Source organism: Tachyglossus aculeatus, chromosome 20 (genome assembly GCF_015852505.1).
Source record: "Tachyglossus aculeatus isolate mTacAcu1 chromosome 20, mTacAcu1.pri, whole genome shotgun sequence".
NCBI classification, from domain to species: Eukaryota; Metazoa; Chordata; class Mammalia; order Monotremata; family Tachyglossidae; genus Tachyglossus; species Tachyglossus aculeatus.
In genome coordinates, this window is record NC_052085.1 from 20,402,609 (window position 1) to 20,421,862 (window position 19,254).

Genomic DNA, 19,254 nt, shown 5'->3' on the forward strand with positions numbered 1-19,254 from the left:
AATGAATACCATCATTACGATTACTATAAGACTACTGTAAGGACAAGACAATGGATGAAGGCGAAGGAGTGAAGACTGGGGAATTCACACCTGGAGGGTTCAATGTTACCAAATTAGTGTGGTTTTCTGGGGCAATGTTAAGTGGAATGTCTAGTCAAAGAAGAGAGAGAGAAAGACAGAGAGACAGAGAGAGAGACAGAGTGTGTACATGATATAACAACATACCTATCACAAGAACTTTTATTCAGGTTTTAAAAAGTGTTTCATAGGAGGGCACCAAAACTTCTTGGATAAGAGGAATAGTCTTTTTTATATTACATTTTTATTTTGCAAGAAAATAAATTATACAACTTAAAAAATAAAATTCAAAAATGAAGCAGTACATCAAAATAGTTCGGCTGGACCGCCATACAGAAACTGTTACCATTCCAACAGCATTCTCATCTCGGTATGAGGTGGCACACATTCAAAACTGTAAATACCAGACTTAGCTAGATTACATCCTAGGAACTCAGGTTTGTCCAACACTCCAGACTACATACAGTGTGTCTGATAGGAAAGCTTTCCTATCAGATACACCGTACTGTCGATTTCACAAATATGACCTTGGAAGAATTTACAAAGAGAGCATCCCGATCGTTCACGTGAAAATAGAAAACGCAGTTTCAGTTTAAGATAGCAATCTTTCTGTAAAACTAGCGAATCTTTTGCCCAATTGAACTGTTAAAATTTGCGTTTTAGAAGACCAATGGTGTCCTAATGCAAATAGAGTAGAAATGCTTTCTGATCACCCAGGTACTTCTCGTTCCATTTAAGGTGAAAATAAAGTGGACTTATGTTTCATTTTTGAAATTTTAACCTTTATGCTCAAAACAAGTGCAAGAGATAACGAATTAAACAGAAACCAGGGACACCGCCAGTGGAACGCACAAAATGGAAGACTTCAGAATTAAAAATTCAAGTCTTTGTTAAATTATTGGGACAGAAAAGATTTAACCTTTTTATTGACTGAAAACTCACTAGAAATGTGATTCACAATTTGCCTTGTATTTTGACTTGGCAAATATTACTCCGCAACCATTCACTCTGGCATCGTGTGTGGCAACAAAAGTTTATAATTTCAGGTGCAGCACCTCTTTAAGCTAGGTCTTTGGAGATATTCAAAGCTAATATTTTAGCCTCAAAAGTGCATTGTTGCCATATTGCAAGTAAAGAACCTTTTTTTTTCCTCCTCTCTCTCTCCCCATCTGCCTAGCATCTTCCTTCAGGTAACATTTTTCTCTCCAATATCTGCCTCTGCCAAGAAATCACTTAAGTGCATATTGGTGAAACTGACCGGATGAAGTAATGTTGAAACGGTATTCTGCATCTTTAGCAAACTGCTGGTGTAATTTTTTTCAGGTTTGTTTAAATATAGCTCGTTTCCACAAGAAATTGTAACTATGTCACAGGCACCTTGTCAAACATAGTGGTTTCCATAAACATTTTTGATGGTTTTTTGGATAAACTGTTGGCTATGAAATGTTGGACATACTGGGGAAACAAAGGAAACTATCATTTTTACAGTATTTGCTGTTTATAGGTGAAAAATACAAATAACCAACTATAAAATCAAATTTCACAAAATTTAATATAAACTTTGCTCTGGGCTTAGAGTAATGGAGCTTGCCCAGATGGGCTAACACAACAGTGGCCTTCAATCTTCAGTTAAAATGACAGAAAATATTAAAATATAAAAATTGTGCTAAAGACTTCGTGGTAGAAATGCCTTCAGCATTTAAAACGGTCTACTCCAATTTACCTTACTTGTTTCAGATTCCAGCCTTACAACTCAAAGGAAGATACCAAATACGTACAAAAAGGTCTCCAGTATGTTGGCAGTTTATTATTCTAAATTTCCAATTTTCTCCATTGTTGGCATTTTTATGGCTAGGAAAAAAAATTGAGCACAAATTAGAGTTTGATTCAGAACAACATTCTAGGGCTAATCTCGTGGACTCTTCCGTGCTACCTTAAAGGTGAAATTGCAATGCTTTATAGGTTTAAGCAAAGTTTCCAGTTGCCACTGCACATCACAACCAGGTACATATCTAGCACAAAAATGAATCACGTTTTCGACTGCTTGACTGTATTTCCCTTTCTTTGAGCAGGTGACTGAAAAAGCTTCTTGGCCCTCTGTCTCCCTAGGAGCCACTGCTGCCTGCTTAGCCTCAAAATATAATACTGTCCCTTTCTCAATCGATTGTGCAGAGCCATGCCATTTTCTAACCCCTTCTTCAAAAACCGTATCGTTTTGGAACATTTTTCGTTCGCGTATTACATCCCACAGTACGTGCAAATCAGTACAATGCCGGAGATTTTAAGTGCCTTTTGGGTTGTACTTTCTGAAGCGCTTAATAAAGTGCATCATACCCAGTAGGCGCTCAATAAATACCATCCGTAATACTATTACTACTTGAAAATCGCACCAATAAAGAAAAAATATCGAGCTTGAATTTTCTTGCCCCCGTGGGGACTTAAATTTCTCTCTGTCACTCACATCCTCAGCCCAAACTAGCACAGTACTTACTGAAGCTGCTCCTTTGTGTTGACTAAAAGGACCAAGGTAACAGGTTATCTGAATGTTTTAAAAGGTGTACTTATACATATTCGGCATGTTCGCTGCTCACACTAAAGTTGAAACAATTTTTCCTATGCTTCTGCAGGTCTCTTTTCAAGCTTTTACCTTTCCCACTTCAAAATGGCATCCATTAAAAAAAAAAATTGACTTTGGTGGGGGAGAGGGCAGGGGTCTTGGATAATCAATCTTCAAACCTAATGGCTCCAAATACCACTAACCCCACTGTAGAATGAAAACTAACATGAGAGGGATCACCTTAAAAACATGTGGCGTTTTCGCTTGGGAAGGTAAGCATTATTTTCAATGCATTTAGATTTTTAGGTATCTCTGTGAAAATCTGGAGCACGAACATTGAATGTGCTACAGAATACACCTAATAATTGTTCTTTTTGCTACAGCCAACCCTGCCACCTAAGCAAGTCTTTAAAAAAAAAACAACTGAATAACGAAGCAGTACTTAAGAAAGCTTCAACAAAAGGGACGGTTAAGTTATTTGGCCAGTTACGATCCTACGTATCCATACCACTTACAGCAAACAAATAAAACATTGATTTCCGGCTAGTTGGAAATATTTTACATCGTTTGTGTGTCATTATTAAAATCCAGTTACTATATTGAAGCACTGCTTGAGCCAACAAGTTGTTACTGTAACAAATACAAAACTTCTCAACTGGGATGTACCTGTCTCCACCAATGTTAAGACATTACAGCTCACCAAAAGGTAGACAGTACATTACTCTGTTGATCAAAACAAACTGAAAGTGCTAATTCTAGTTCTAATTGCAGTTTTTAATAAAACTAACAGCAGTTCCTCAGTGCATGAATATTTAAAGATCTTTCCTTGTGCAAGTACTGTTTTATTTTTTTTTTTTAAAAAAAGAAAACACAAAAAAAAAATCCCCAACAATCCCTCCCAAATTGTTGTTCCTCCTAGTGGGTGTAAATCAGATCTACTTTAAAAAGCTTACAATGGGCTCTTCATGAATGCAAATTTCCCCACAAAACGGCATGCTGTTAAAAATGTGCAACATGAAGGAAATGCCATCATGCTAGATGATGAGATTGGCAAAAAACAGTTCTGTTGTCAGGTAAGGCAGGGATTTTAATATTGATGTAATGAAAGTCCAAAGGAGTCTTTCTCCGGCACAAACTGTGGTATCTGTCTGTCCAAGTACTCATCAATTTGGGTTCTCAACATTTTCCACAGTCTTCAAAGTTATGCCATGTATATGAAGGTGTTGATATCTGACTCATCTCTTCTGATATATTTGTGCTCTATAAGCCATTCGATTTGCTCTTTTATCATTTTCTTCTGTGGCAAGAACATATTTTTCAAAATTTCTACCAGTTCAGTCTGAAGCTGAGCATTAGTAATTTTCTTTCTCATTTTCATTATTTGGATGATAGCTTCCTAGAAAAAGCAAAAAAGAATGAGCGCTTAAAAGGGTTCAAGCAGTCAGCCAGTGGTATCTACTGAGCACTCACTGTGTACCAGAGCACTGTCCTACGTGCCTGGGAGAATACAACTGTGAGCATTCCCTGCCCACAACAAGTTTACCGTCTAGAGAGGGAGACGTGGTAAAAAAATAATTTACAGGTATGTCCAGAAGTCCTGGGTGGCTGACGGTGAGATGGACACTAAATGCTTAAAGGGTGCGAGAGGATTATACAAAGGACTGTATAATTCCATTTTTTTACCCCCAGTGGCGATAAAGCAGTCTGATCAGCCATCCGAAATGAAAACGACGTTATCAGCGTACTTAAGTGATCTACCCGGGACGAAGGTTCACAAATACAAGTTGTGTAGAGGGCGGGTATGCTCCTTACAACTGGAAATCTTTTTTCCACTTCCCCTTAGATCAAAATAGTCTAGTAAATATTGCATCCCCAAGTCAGTCCAGTTTATTATCGTTGTCTGGCGTCGGTCAGCCTATGCCCAAGAGCATTCAAATTCACCACACGGCCAACCAGTGGGGCCCACTCCCCCAGATGGCAAAGACGGCCTGCACGGGCACTCGGCTATTCGATGGGGGGTGGAAGTGATGGTACTTACTAAATGCTTCCTGTGTGCAAAGCACTGCACTGAGTGCTGGGAAAAAATGACACCCCTGAGAGTTATACACTGCGCCCGGCTCACAATCAATCAATCAATCGTATTTACTGAGCGCTTACTGTGTGCAGAGCACTGTACTAAGCTCTTGGGAAGTACAAGTTGGCAACATATAGAGACAGTCCCTACCCAACAGTGCGCTCACAGTCTAAAAGGCGGGAGACAGAGAACAAAACCAAACATACTAACAAAATAAAATAGAATAGATATGTACAGGTAAAATAGAGTAATAAATATGTACAAACATATATACAGGTTTCTAAGACCAGCAGGCCTTAGAAACACAGCTCCGACGTTATAATGTGTGTGCACACACCTGCCCTGGATGGGTGACTTCAATCCTTTAGCACCTATTCCTCTCTACCTCAGCTTCAGTTGGACACGAAGGGGCCCATAGTTCTGCTCATCCAAATCCCCGCTTCTGCCTGGGGCAAGGAAATGGGAATGGCCTCTGATTCCTCCGCTCCCAAGCCAGGATTCAGAGGATGAAGAAGCCGGGGATTAGCGAGACTCATGCTCAGGAGTTCCCTCTCCCGGGTCACTGCTGGGGCCAGGTAATCCTTCCCTCTCTCCATCCCTCCCTTTCCTCCCCCGACTCCTCGTTCCAACAAGACAGCACCTTTCCATCTATAAAATCAGGTAAGCAGGCCATTGACAGGAATGAATTTGACAGGTACCTAAAAGTGCTCTTCAGCTCCGAGACAGATGTGCCATCGCTGAAGTAGCTGCTGTGTGGGAGTCTATTCTTCTCCAAAGAACTTGGACTGGGTCTGAATTTCAAAACTCCAGTCTTCCTTAGTTCAGGAAGATTTCATGGAGATTTTTGGCTAGGAGTTAGGGGAAATAGCAAAGCTTTAAACCGATGACATACCTGGGTTCTTAATATTCTTAATTGAACTATTCCTTCATTCTCCTCTTCTCTCATTCTTTCTGTGGTGAGTTGCAACCGCCCGATCAAGTTGATCTTACCCCTTTTCTGAACTTTTGCATTTTTTCTGCAAGTTATACACATATAAAGAAGATAAAAAACACTATAAGCTTTATATCAGGATGACTTTAAAAGGCACATACAAGATCATTTTTGAAACGAATGTTAATTCCCATTTTCAAAATGTTTATTCATAGCAGTCACCCAAGAGCTTTTCCCATGATATCCTCTACAAATAAGCCAAGACATACGTCAGAAAGGCAAATAATAAGTTAAAAAAAATGCACTATCCACTTGTCAACAAAGTGGAGATAAAAGAATTTGAACGTCTTCCACATTTAATCAAGTGAACAAACTAAATTTAAACGAGAAGCCCGAAACAAACTCTCTTTTATCACAGGCTCTATAGTACGCTGACTTCTGGAGCTTTGCTTGGGGCATAAATCCACGATCCAGGGCCGAATCTGGTCCTCGGCCAATGCAACCAGGTTTGGTTCTGAGCTATTTTTTTTTTTAAATGGCATTTGTTGAGCGCTTACTATGTGCCAGCCACTGTACTCAGCTCCGGGGTAGATACAAGGTTGTCCTGTTGGACACAGTCCCTGTCTCACATGGGGCTCACAGTCTTCATCCCCATTTCACAGCTGAGGTAACTGAGGCACAGAAGTGAAGTGACTTGCCCAAGGTCACACTAGGGGTGGGGCCAGGATTAGAACCCTGGTCCTTCTGACTCCCGAGCCCGTGCTCTATCCACTTGGCCATGCTGAGCCTAGGCGAGAGAAATGAGGCTGAGACGTGCATCCTTCTGAGCACTGTTTCCGGGGGTTCCTTAGGAACGTGAGCCGGGAGTTGTATCAACCCATCAGTCGGTGGCATTTGAGCACGAACTGTATGAAGAGCACACTGTATTAAGCACTTTAGTACAGTGCTCTGCGTACGGTAAATGCTCATTAAGTATCATTGATTGACTGACTGAGCGAGTACCACAGAGTTGGAAGACACGATCCCCACTCTCAAGAAGCTTACAATCTAGTGGAGTCCAAGCAGTCACAGAGCCAGGCTATCTGGGGGCCTTGGTCTCAGCTCTCCGGAGCATTCTCTATTACTGTGTTGCCTAAACGCTTGGACATACACTCCACCATAATACTCTGTACATATCTTTACATTCTACCTCGCCCTCCAATCTGTAGTCTATTTTACTGTCTGTTTCACCCACTGGATTGTAAACTTGAGGGCAGGGAATCACGTCTACAAATCATACCGTATCCCCCCGCCCGGTGCTAAATCCAGGGCTCGGCACACAGGATACCTCAGTATTCAATTAAACACTCGTGACTGAAAGATTTAAGTCTAGCTCCTTCTAGACTTTAAGCTCACTGAGGGCAGGGAACAGTGAACTGGACTCTCTCAAACGCTTAGTACAATGCTCTGCACACAGTAGGCACTCGATAAATACCAGTGATTCACTGATCGGACAGTGGCATTAACCTCGGTCTCCCCACCTACCTGCTAAAGCAGAGGGTAGATGAGCGGAGAGAGCAAGAAGCACCGTGGCCTAGTGGAAAGAGCAGGGCCTGAGAACCGGAGGATCTGGATTCTAATCCCAGCTCTGCTGCTCGGCTGTGGGTGACCTCGGACAAGTCATTTACTTTCTCTGAGCCTCAGTTTCCTTCGATGTAAAATGGGGATCTGATATCTGTTCCCCCACACACTTACACTGTGAGCTCCGTGTGTCCAAACCGATAACCTGAGAAACTGAGAAGCAGCAGGGACCAGTGGATAGATTACAGCCCTGGGGGTGACAGGGAACTGGAGTCTAATCCTGACTCTGCCGCTTGTCTGCTCTGTGACCCTGGGCAAGTAACAACCTCTCTGTGCCTCAGTTACCAATCGAGATAAAATGGGGATTAAGCCAGTGAGCCTCCATGTGCGATATGGACTGTGTCCAACCTGATTAGCTTGTCTCTACCACTCCAGCACATAATAAGGGCTTAATTCCATTAACCCCATTAGTAAGGAATACATATAGATCGTTAATAATAAAAAATAATAAATGCCATTATTATAGTATGACATGAGCCATTCGTGATCAGGGTGGGGTCATTAGGAGTTTCAGGGACTTGGCCCTTCCTCTAAGGAATGCCGCCCAACTCCTCCCCTGGAGTAAAGTACTTCCTTAGAAAATTTTTAGAGCATTGAAGATTGTTCTCTTATTGGATTGGGGGCTGTAGGGAGAAGTGGGAGAGAGGAAAAAGGGACTGTAGCATCTTATCTATTAGTTTTAATGTTAGTTTCCCCACCTACTTGTAAGTTCCTTGTGATCGGGGACCCGCTTCAATTTATTTCTTCCTTGCGCATTACCAAGTACTTAGTACAGTGCTACACCAAAGCAGGTGCACGACAAATGTTAGTAATAACAATAATTAATAACTATGGTATTTATTATGTGCCAGACACTGTTCTAAGCGCTGGGGTAGATCATCGGGTTGGATGCAGTCCCTGCCCCACCTAGGGCTCACAGTCTCATTCCCCATTCCCCGATGAGGGAACTGAGGCACAGAGAAGTGAATCACTTGCCCAAAGTCACACAGCAGACAAGTGGTGGAGTAGGATTAGAACCCATGACCTTCTGATTCCCAAGCCTGTGGTCTAGCCACTAGGCCATGCTGCTTGTCTACCAATAATAGCTGCACATGCCTAGGAGAGCCCCAGTCAACCGCAACTACGTTTTCTAACTCGAAAACTCCAAAACCAGGGTTAAGGAGACCCATGTTGGGCTTCAAAAAGGCCCAAATCATCCTTTCGGGGTTCAGGAGGTTGGCCGGGGCCAGCCCGGGAAAGACCCTGAGACCTTTTACTTTAATGGATCCCAAAGGGATCACCAAGGAAAATAATTACTTCAATCTCCTCGTAGAATTTGCTAGGAGGAGAAAATGATGTCCATTTCACATATGCCTACGATGCTGAAAACACCTGGGATAATATGAAGAAATTCTTACACAAGAAATAAGTACTGAATTTTTTTTTCAAGTTTTACAACACGTAAGATAAAGGCTTACATTAAACTGAATTCTTGATTAACACAGAACAACGTTCCTTCCGTAAAATCTTTGGGTGAGTTGACTTGAGGTTCGTATAATAAAACTTGTCGTTTCAGCTTTGGAAAAGCTACAAGAGACTATAAGGAAAGGGAAAGGTTAGGCTCATTTAAAGACTACTAAAAATATTATGATGAGTAGAAGCTACTTAAAAGGAAAAACTGTTCAAACCTTCATTTGAAATATCAAGTAATTTTTAAGAACTGTGATTTATAAAAAAACATACGAGTGATGCTTTTTCAAAAGAGTTGGTTAATACACAATACAGATTTCTCAAACACATTCCAAGGCTAGTTACCATAATTCAAGACCTAGTATTTGTTTTTCATTTCACTAGTGTCCACTAAAAACTTCTATCAATCAGTACTATTTATTGGGCATTTGTGGGCAGCACCGGACTAAGCACTCTATCCCAATTTTGCACAGAAGTCACTATTTTTAGAAGCAGCGTGGCTCAGTGGAAAGAGCCCGGGCTTTGGAGTCAGGGGTCACGGGTTCGAATCCCGGCTCTGCCACTTGTCAGCTGTGTGACTTTGGGCAGTCACTTAACTTCTCTGGGCCCCAGTTTCCTCATCTGTAAAATGGGGATGAAGAATGTGATCCCCCCGTGGGACAGCCTTATCACCTTGCACCCTCCCCAGCGCTTAGAACAGTGCTTTGCACATAGTAAGCGCTTAATAAATGCCATTATTATTATTATTATTATTTAGTTGGTATCCTCATCCTAGATATTACGTGGCATCACAAATCGGGAAGCAGTGGGGTCTACTGGATAGAGCACAGGCCTGAGAGTCAGAAGAACCTGGCTCCGCCACTTCTCTGCTGTGTGACCTTGGGCAAGTCACTTCACTTCCCTGTGCCTCTGTCACCTCATCTGTGAAACGGGGAATGAGATCGTGAGCCCCACGTGCGACATTTACTGACTTCTTTGTATCTACCCCGATGCTTATAAAAAATGCCTGGCACATAGTAAGCGCTTAACAAATACTGTTAAAAAACTAATAATAAGAAGACACTTTTGTGAAGAAAGATCACGACTGCGGCAGTTAAAACATCTCATTATTTTTCCCTCCTCTGCGGGCAAGATCTTAGCCGGAGGATCTTGAATTCAATCCAATTCAACTGAATCCAATTCAGTTCTGAATTGGGAACTGAAGTACATCTCTGATGGACTGTTTCCAGAATCCCAATTTGGCTGCAGGCTAGAGTGGCATGGGAGCAATGACCTCTGAAGCACTTCACCTTGGTTTAGTGGACAGAATACGGGCTAGAGAAGCAGCGTGGCTCAGTGGAAAGAGCCCGGGCTTCGGAGTCAGGGGTCATGGGTTCGAATCCCGGCTCTGCCAACTGTCAGCTGTGTGACTTTGGGCAAGTCACTTCACTTCTCTGGGACTCAGTTCCCTCATCTGTAAAATGGGGATTAAGACTGTGAGCCCCCCGTGGGACAACCTGATCTCCTTGTAATCTCCCCAGCACTCGGTACAGTGCTTTGCACATAGTAAGCGCTTAACAAATGCCATTATTATTATTATTATTGGGAGTCAGGAGGCCCTGGGTACTTCTCCCGGCTTAGTACAATGCCTGGCATGGATACCATAAAAAAAAAAAAAATTCTATCATGATCACTCGAGGATTACGTTCAGCATTAAATGGCAAGACAGGCTTCCAGACCGCTAAAGGCCTAGAATGAAGTCAGTCTCCTAGCACTGAGGCTGCCCCAGGAGGTACGGGAGAAGAGAACGGAGGACAACTGTGGAGTAGGAGCTGAAATTGGGAAACCAAAAGCAAGGACAGTAGAGGAAACACTTTAATGACACAAAGAAACAAATCCTCACGTTCTGCTGTACCTCCCTTAAAAACCGAGTCAACTGAGAAAGAGTGTTAGTGGAAAGAGCACGGTCCTGGAAGTCAAAGGACCTGGGTTCTAATCCTGGCTCTGCCAACTGCTTGCTGTATGACCTTGAGCAAGTCACTTCACTTCTCTGGGCCTCGGTTTCTTCAACTGAAAATGGGGATGAAATACCCCTTCTCCTGATGCGGGATCGGAACTGTGCCCAACCCGCTTAACTTGTATCCATCCCTGCACTTAGAACAATGTTGGATACACAGGGAACATTCAAATACCATTTTAGAAAAAAATGGTGCAGATTGACCAGTCTGGCAGCCTGCAATCAAACGTTTAAGCAGGTGTTTTATAAGAATCAGTAGGTGAGGAGGCAAAAACACGGAAGTACTGCAGACTTGATCAATCAATCAATCAATCGTATTTATTGAGCGCTTACTGTGTGCAGAGCACTGTACTAAGCACTTGATAGTTGGATAAAGGCTAGTCTTCATGTGTGCAGTACGTGTTCCTAATTCTCACACACACACACACACACACACACACACACACACACACACACACACACACCTCTACCTATATGTCAATTTCCCTGTCACTAACATCTTCTATGAGATCAAAAGATAATTACAAATATAGGAAAAAAAGATGCTAGGAAGCCCAGTCGCCAGGACAAAACTAGTCATCTCTCTCTCCACTGAAAGTCAAGGCAACGGAAGCCAAAAAGCACCCTGGCTTACACCTCAGCAATAGAGAAACAGCGTAGCGCAGTGGAAAGAGCCCGCGTTTGGGAGTCAGAGGTCATGGGTTCGAATCCCGGCTCTGCCACTTGTCAGCTGGGTGACTTTGGGCAAGTCCCTTAATTTCCCTGTGCCTCAGTTACCTCATCTGTAACATGGGGATGAAGACTGTGAGCCCCACGTGCGACAACCTGGTTACCTTGTTACCCCCCAGTGCTTAGAACAGTGCTTGGCACATAGTAAGCGCTTAACAAATGCCATTACTGTTATTATTTTTATTATAAGATAGAAGGGAGAAATTTTTGACTCCATAGGCTTTCAACAAGGAAGGGAATTGCTTTCCTAAAAGGTCCTTGGAAAAGGACTCCCGATTTTACTATTTGAGTATGTTTTCAACATTTCCTTGGCCATATGTTCAGGTGAGGCCACCTTTGCTAAGTCTAACCAGGTTAAAACATTAAAAATGAGATAAATGTCAAGTTCACTCCGTGGAAGTTAAGGTATTTTTGACAAAGAAAACAATACCCATAAAGTCCTTCTAAGTTCTGCATCGGGGAGTTCTGTTGCAAGTTTAAGATTTTCAAAGCTGATCTTCTCTCTGGGTCTTTGGTTCCAGGCAAATAACACGGCCAGCTGAAACGTTGTTACCTCCAAATCGTATTGACCAACTTCATTCTTAAATGTTATCTGGAAATAGTCGAGCGAAAAATCAAGATGTTTTCAAAGAGGAAAAATTGAGGCATACAGAAATTGTGTTTAATGGAAATTTAACTTTAAATCTACTTACAATTCCATTTGACATGAGATGGTGCCAGTGCAGTTTTCTGCCACTGTGATTTTTTTTGTAAAATTCTTCCACCTCAGGGATCAAATCTTCCAGCTCGGTGGGAAGCGATACAAATACTTTCTCGGAACTTCTGGACCAGGCACCAGCATTGAGTATTTTAATATTCACCGAATCCGCTTGAGAAAAGAGGGAATCAGAAAGCAAGTGAACTTTGATTTACACAAGCCTCTTGTAGAGTAGACAACTGTGGAAGTATACATACGAATTTTGGTATACTTAATGACGAAATTAACTATCGATGCTTCGGCATATTAATTCTTCTTTCCGTCAATAAAAAACAAAACAGTACCTGGTAATGCCAACTTATTATTTTTGTGCATTTCCTTAAAAGCTTGGTTCAAATCTTCAGACACTTTAATGTCCTGGAACATCCTTGCAAGTTTATTTACATAGTCGGCAGGCATACCTACTTCCTATGGTGACAGGAAAAAAAAAAATCTCTCTCACATACATAACACATACCCACACAAAAACACAGTTCTGGAAACAGAAGTTTAAAATGATCAGAGGACCTGAATTCCCTGAGGATCAGGGAAACAGTATAGCTGGCCTAGAAGAAAGACAGATCACGGGCCTGGGAGTTGGAGGGAGTCATATGAGCTGGATTCTAAACCTGACTCTACCACTTGCCCGCTCTGAAACTTTGGGCAAGTCACTTAACTTCTCTGTGCCTCAGTTTCCTCATCGTAAAACAGAAATTCAATACCTGTTCTCTCTCGTACTTAGACTGTGAGCCCTAAGTGGGGCAGGGACCACTGTCTAAATTGATTATTTTGTTTCAATCCCAATGCTTAGTTTACAGGAAGTGCTTAAATACCACCATCATTATGTAACTTCTATGTACTCCAGTTTCCGCATCTGTAGAATGGGGATTAAATACCCATTCTCCCTCCTAATTAGACCTGGAACCCCAGTGCTTAGTACAGTGCTTTACACATAGTAAGCATTTAAATACCATAATCATTATTATTTATCAGCCTGCTGACTTTTTCCTATGGTGCAGTTGAATTTTTTTTATAGTCTCATTCCCTTTGAAGACACCTTCAAGATTAAATTTTGTCCAAGGAGAGGGAGAGAAAGAGAAGAGAAGGGGAAAGACAGAGGAGGGGAGGAGATAGAGAGAAGTGGGAAGGAGAGAGAAAAAGGGGGAAAGGGTGGGGGGAGAGAAAGGAAAGAGAGGAAAAAGAGAGGAGAGAGAAAAAAAGGAGAGGAGAGGAGAGGGGTGGGGGGGAGAGAGAGAGGAAGAGAGAGAAAAAGAGAAAGAGAGAACAAGAGAAAAAGAGAGAAAAAGAGAAAGAGAGAATGAATTGGCCTCTCCTGCCCTTCCTACTGCTGGCTCTCTTCAGCCAACTCTCCTGTTACTCTATCTCCACAAATTCCACTCTGTTCCCCTCAACTCATCATGTGATTGAGCCCTTCAGTTAGTTATTTACTATGTTCTCACACAATACACCACATACCAGAAATGGAAAAAAAACTGAAGAAGGGATTTTGGTACTCACTCTTAGCCACTCCACCATATTTTCTTCAATTTCGCTATCGGCAGAGATGTCTAATATCAGTCGTCTTGTTAAATGAGCTTTGTGATAGCGCATGAATACGTCTTTGTTTTGCACATATTTAAGTACCAGTAGCTGTGTGGGGAAAACAGACACTTTTCAGCATCGATATATTTCTTCAGTTTTCTCATTTAGTTCTCTGTATGTCTCCTTATTCCCCTTTAAAAATACCTGTTATCATTTGCAGCTAAAGGTTGGCCCAATTAAAAGGGTCCCCACGGCATTAAACGCATCTCAAGCAGTGGTACTTCAAAATTGGGCACTTAAAAAATAATCAATATTAGCCTTCCATTTCAAAAATTGATACATTCGATTTGGACTTACACAACTAGGGAGTGAAAAGCACTTTTCTAAAATTCCAAATAAAAGTTCCTCATGTCTGAAGCAGAAAGCCATAATTCTTCCTCCTCTAGCTCTGTTACCCCCTTCCTTGATTCTTTCACCATCTTAATCCACCACTGTCTATCCCTGTTCTTGTGTCTTTTCTGGCCTACGTCTTATTTTTCTCCACCGGACCACTTTCCGGCAACACGTTGATAGCGGCAAGGCCAAATGAAGTGAAGTGACGGTGAAGGTAGTTATCTGCAGCTTATTCCTCACCCTAAAAAACTTCTCTTCAGGGAGCCCTCTCTTACTATCCTCTAACTCTGCTTCTCAGTATCACTACCTTTTCCTTTCTCCATTGAAGCCAGAGGAGAACAGGCCACAGTAGGAAGAACCAAGATAGGGAGAAAGCAGAATAAAAATGACTTCATACTCTCACTGCCCTGCAAACTCAAAAGGAAAAAATTAACTTGCCCTACTGGAAAGGGCACGGGATTGGGACTCGGGAAACCCAATTCCTAATCTCAGCACCTGCCTGTGGTGTGACCTTGGGCAAATTACTTTTCTGTGCTTCAGTTTCCTCACACATAAAATGAAGAATAAATAAATGCCTGTTCTCCTTTCCCTTTAGACTGTGAACCCATGTGGCACAAGGACTGTGCCTGACCAGCTTGTACTGCAGATACCCCATTGGTGAGCACAGTATTTGGCACACAGTAAGTGCTTAACAAATACCACAATTATTATCCAGCTCTCACTGAAGGTTGAAGTAGCATTTATAGTTAAAGTCGGCTGTGAACTCTTTATGAATGTTAGCAGATAATGTCAGGCATTGGAAATGCTTCAAAATAAACTACATGAGAAATTAAAAGTTCAGAGAAATGCACATACCACTTCTTTAAGCTTTGCTTCGATTTCCTCAGAGGTCAGTTTCTTGCTTAGTGGTGTTTTTCTTAGCAACATGTCACAGTAATTGGCAAGTAGCTCAGGGCACTTTGACTCGGGTTGTGTTTTTAAACCCACCCTAAATGCAAAATAAAAAAAGTTGATGCAAATTGAGCAATCCATTCACAGGCATTCAGAGAATACCATTTGCATGGATTTACCTAAGTGGACCATAGAAAAACTGACTTCTGCCCTGCTAGCCAAACAGACTAAGAAAATCAATGACTGAGTAAACAATCTCATCTCACTCTTTACTGAAATACGTCCCAAAACAGCAATCTCAAGGGAGGGATGATCCAAAAACCGAGAGAATGGTTCCTGGCAAAATGATCGGGAGCATAAAACGGTTGTTCTCCCAAGCGATCTGAAGCCATCTACATAGTCACACCTTGGGCATGCCCAGCTCCTCTGGCTTGCCACACTCTCCAAGAGCCACAGTGACCCTCTATTTGTATAGGCAGGGGAATGTTTGCTGTGGCTCTTGCTAGGACTGTGCAGGAATGTTGGGCAGCATCCCGAGTTTAGAAGGCGTGAGGGCCTTTATAAGCGTCCCTGCTCAGCGGCCTAGCCGCTATCCCTCCCACTGCAGTTGTGAGTTTCCAGTTCTAGCCAGAGACAAGGGACTCTTCTAGATCCTGAGTAATCATGCCTCGCTGACGAAGGCCAGAGAGAGCGTTCTGGTCCAGCCTGGCCACCGTCACACTCCAGGGCTCTGAGAATGCCTGTAGCGATGGATGCAGGTGAAAAGAGAGGTGGGAAGGGAGGAGCAACAGCAGCAGTGGCGAGATCCCAATTTACCTCTGTCTTCCCTACACCTCTTCACCCTTATTTTTCAGCTACATGCTGAAAAATGAGCAATACAAGGTGAGTTTGCTGCTCCCTGCATGTTTACTGATGAAGTCAATTTCACATGGATTGACTGAAAAGGATGCATAAAAATGAAAAAAAAAAAAAACCCACCCCAAACCATTTTACTGTACATTGGTTCAAACCAAAAATTTGAGTATATAAACAAGGCAAGTTACACTAGAAAAATTCAGTGATTTCGTGGAGTAGTGAAAGAAGTAATGAGAATTATGGGTTTAGATAGGAGTCACCTCTCACTTAGAGAAGGCTTCGTGAAAGCCGTATTACATTTTCCTCCTTTTTCACAAGATCAACCATTCTGTGATCTTAGGTTCTCAAACAGTCCAAGTGGCTAAGTTTACAGAAGGCAATTTTCAGGGTTCAGTATTTTCTTTGCTCAGGGATTGGGGCACTACCTAAAAGTCAAAACAATCTGGACAGAATGCAGTTTACCTCACTAAAATGTCTTACCCTTTCTGCTTCAGTGGCAACTCAAGTTTAAATATTGTGGCATCATTCACAACTGCTTTATAGGCCTGGAAACAAAAGTTTAAAACATGGGATATGACAAAACTTTCCAACACTGAGATTATAGACAGTAAATAGAGAATGTTTCTTTCAAAACTAAGACCATAAATCAAAAAGGTGGAATAGGATTTAAAAGGTCCATTGGCATAGTTTACAAAAGTTCCCCAGAACCTGATCTGAAGTGATGTTAAAATTCAGAACTCTTGGAAAGTCCTAGCTCCCCTCCAAACATGTGCAGATTGATACAGTTCAAGGGAAAGTTCAGCTTGTAACTTGAGTAAAAGAAGAGGGAAGCCACTATCCACTCCCTCCAAGCCTAGTGCAATTAGAAGGTCTGGGAAATTTGGATATTCTAGTATTAAAGGAGCTGGAGAAGGGTCTGAGAATTTTGATATTCTAGTCCTAAAGGAGCTGGAGAAGGGCCAAAAGGCAAGGCTCTCCAATCAATCAATCAGTTGTATTTATTGAGCACTTACTGTGTGCAGAGCACTGTACTAAGCGCTTGGGAAGTACAAGTTGGCAACATATAGAGACGGTCCCTACCCAACAGTGGGCTCACAGTCTAGAAGGGGGAGACAAGAACAAAACAAAACATATTAACAAAATAAAATAAATAGAATAAATATGTACAAGTAAAATAAATAGAGTAATAAATACGTGTAAACATATATACAGGTCTCCAACAGACCTTTGGAGCCACCTGGGGTGACAGGCTTAAGGTTTCAAAAACAGCTGGGGATCACCTACCTCCCTGGTACAAACTCTGGTCATATACCAGCCAAATTATGACAGCAGCCCCCTCGCCGGTCTTTTGGTCTGTCAGTCGATCACTCAATCTCATTAACTGAGCGCTTACTGTGTGCAGAGCACTGAACTAAGCGCTTGGGAGAGTGCAATATGACAACAAACAGATGCACTCCCTGCCCACAATGAGCTTACAGTCTAGAGGACTCAGCCTGTCTCCGCCGATCTATACTAGAGGCTGCTGCTCCATTTACCTTCTTGAGACGTCACTCAGCCCACATCTCTCCTGGCCACTGGCTTCCTGTGACCCTCCACATCAACTAAAAATGCCCCACAATTGGTTTCTGAGCTCTCCATTAGCTTGCCTCACTTTACCTTTCTACTTTCTTCGCCCACTGTTCCTTAACTCACACTCTGTTCCTCCCCAACTAAGCTGCTAACTGTGGATTTCCTCACTTGGAAGTCCCTCTCTCCTTAAATCTGACAGTCCAAATCCCAGCATCCCAAGTCGTATAAATCCCTTCGGTCATCTCTATCACTTCTGAATTGATTTACACCTCGTTGGCATTTTCATATATACACTTATTCAGTTCTTTATACTGACTATTTGTAAATATTTTTTGTTGGGGTCTCTCATTAGAGTTATGCTCCCAATGGGAAGAGAATGTGTCACTTCTTTGTTTTGTTCTTCCCAAGCACTTAGTGCCTGGCATCGAACCAGTGGGCATGCAATAAATACTACTGCTTATCAAGGTGAGCAATGGGAATATAATATACAATACCAAAATAAAACAGAAAGGATGGGCAATAACTTGAATACTTCCAGTCATCATTTTAATACAAACTGAACATACGATCTACATATGATCTATATGTTGCCAACTTGCACTTCCCAAGCACCTAGTACAGTATTTGGGAACAGTACAGTACTCTGCACACAGTAAGCGCTCAATAAATACGATTGAATGAATGAATGAATCTACATAAAATATCTGGGACACTGCTGTCCAATGCCATCAAACTTTGCCAAGCATAGGAAAATATTAATCTACAGTAATTACATGACTATTTTATACAGAAATTCCATTTTTCCGATACATATGATTCCAATGGATACTATTTCCAATCAGTTCCATCGTGGAATTTTAATCAGCCACCATCCTGGGTTTCTAGATTTTCTGACAGCTAACGTTACTTATCAAAATGATACCAGTTGTTTTATTAAGCAGGGAGATTATGTCATTTAGCCAAATAAGAGAAAAAATATATACCTTATCTCTTGCAGTCAGAAAACGTGGATCATCTTGAAATGCCTCTTTAACAAGTTTACTAAATCGATTAAATAGTGTAAGTAATTGTTCTACATACTTCTCAGAATCCTAGTAATGAAACATATTATAGTTAGATTTTTTCTCAATAAAAAGATTCATCTAAGTCATTAGATTTGAATGTATGAATAAGCAAAATACATAGGCTTAAATACGTCAGTGAAAATTTCTTTAAATCAAAACAATTTTGTTTCCAAATAAAAACAAAAGTAGTCTTTAAGTGTTATAAAGAAAATACATTTAGGAAATAATATTTGAGTAATAACATTACTGATGTTTATTTTACATAATAATGTTACTAGACTGCCATTTTTTAATATTAACTTCATTTTGGGGAACTTACAGTAGTAATAGTTTCAGCAGCTGCTACCATATCTGCTAGGCCAGCACTAACAATATGTTCCTCTAAGTCTTTTAACATTGGCTCTATTCCATTGGGAACTTTGTCCATCAGTGAAAACATTAAATGCAGCTCTAAAGAAAGAATAAAGGCATGAAACTCAGTCATCCACTGGAAAGAATGCATTCACCCGGCATCTTCTGAAGAGCTACCCATAATAAGATTATATGTCACTTGGTAAATCTATTCCAGGATCTTTAAATACCTAGAAACCTACAAAATGTTTCTCAAAGAAGCTCAAAATATTTTTTAACTAAAAAGGAGTAGATTCACAGTGCTTCAAACAGCCCTATAAGTAGAAATATAGCATACCTCTTTTGAAGGGAGAAAAAGCAGTACAGAGAAGTGAAAATGTTTATAAGAATCAACCAGTAAAACACTATGGAAGCTAGGG

At 41.4% G+C, this 19,254-nt stretch overlaps 1 protein-coding gene across 3 annotated transcripts in view; it reads right to left on the reverse strand.

Annotated features, from left to right (window-relative positions):
* Window positions 1-303: 303 nt before the first annotated feature.
* CUL5 (cullin 5) overlaps window positions 304-19,254 on the reverse strand; it is a 52,958-nt gene continuing 34,007 nt past the window's right edge. Inside the window, exons 9-20 of one of the 3 annotated variants that reach the window (XR_005455200.1) lie at window positions 18,804-18,934; window positions 18,404-18,511; window positions 16,332-16,396; window positions 14,961-15,093; window positions 13,689-13,820; window positions 12,476-12,599; window positions 12,127-12,302; window positions 11,865-12,026; window positions 8,718-8,836; window positions 5,602-5,725; window positions 3,589-4,031; window positions 304-1,929 (exon numbers count right to left, since the gene is read on the reverse strand). Coding sequence is in view for 2 of the 3 variants with exons in the window: in XM_038761735.1 (XP_038617663.1) it covers window positions 3,837-4,031; window positions 5,602-5,725; window positions 8,718-8,836; window positions 11,865-12,026; window positions 12,127-12,302; window positions 12,476-12,599; window positions 13,689-13,820; window positions 14,961-15,093; window positions 16,332-16,396; window positions 18,404-18,511; window positions 18,804-18,934 (1,469 nt within the window). In the remaining variant the exon portion in view is untranslated. Of the gene's footprint in view, window positions 4,032-5,601; window positions 5,726-8,717; window positions 8,837-11,864; window positions 12,027-12,126; window positions 12,303-12,475; window positions 12,600-13,688; window positions 13,821-14,960; window positions 15,094-16,331; window positions 16,397-18,403; window positions 18,512-18,803; window positions 18,935-19,254 lie in introns of all 3 variants that reach the window. The other 2 variants (XM_038761736.1, XM_038761735.1) reach the window with 2 other exon arrangements.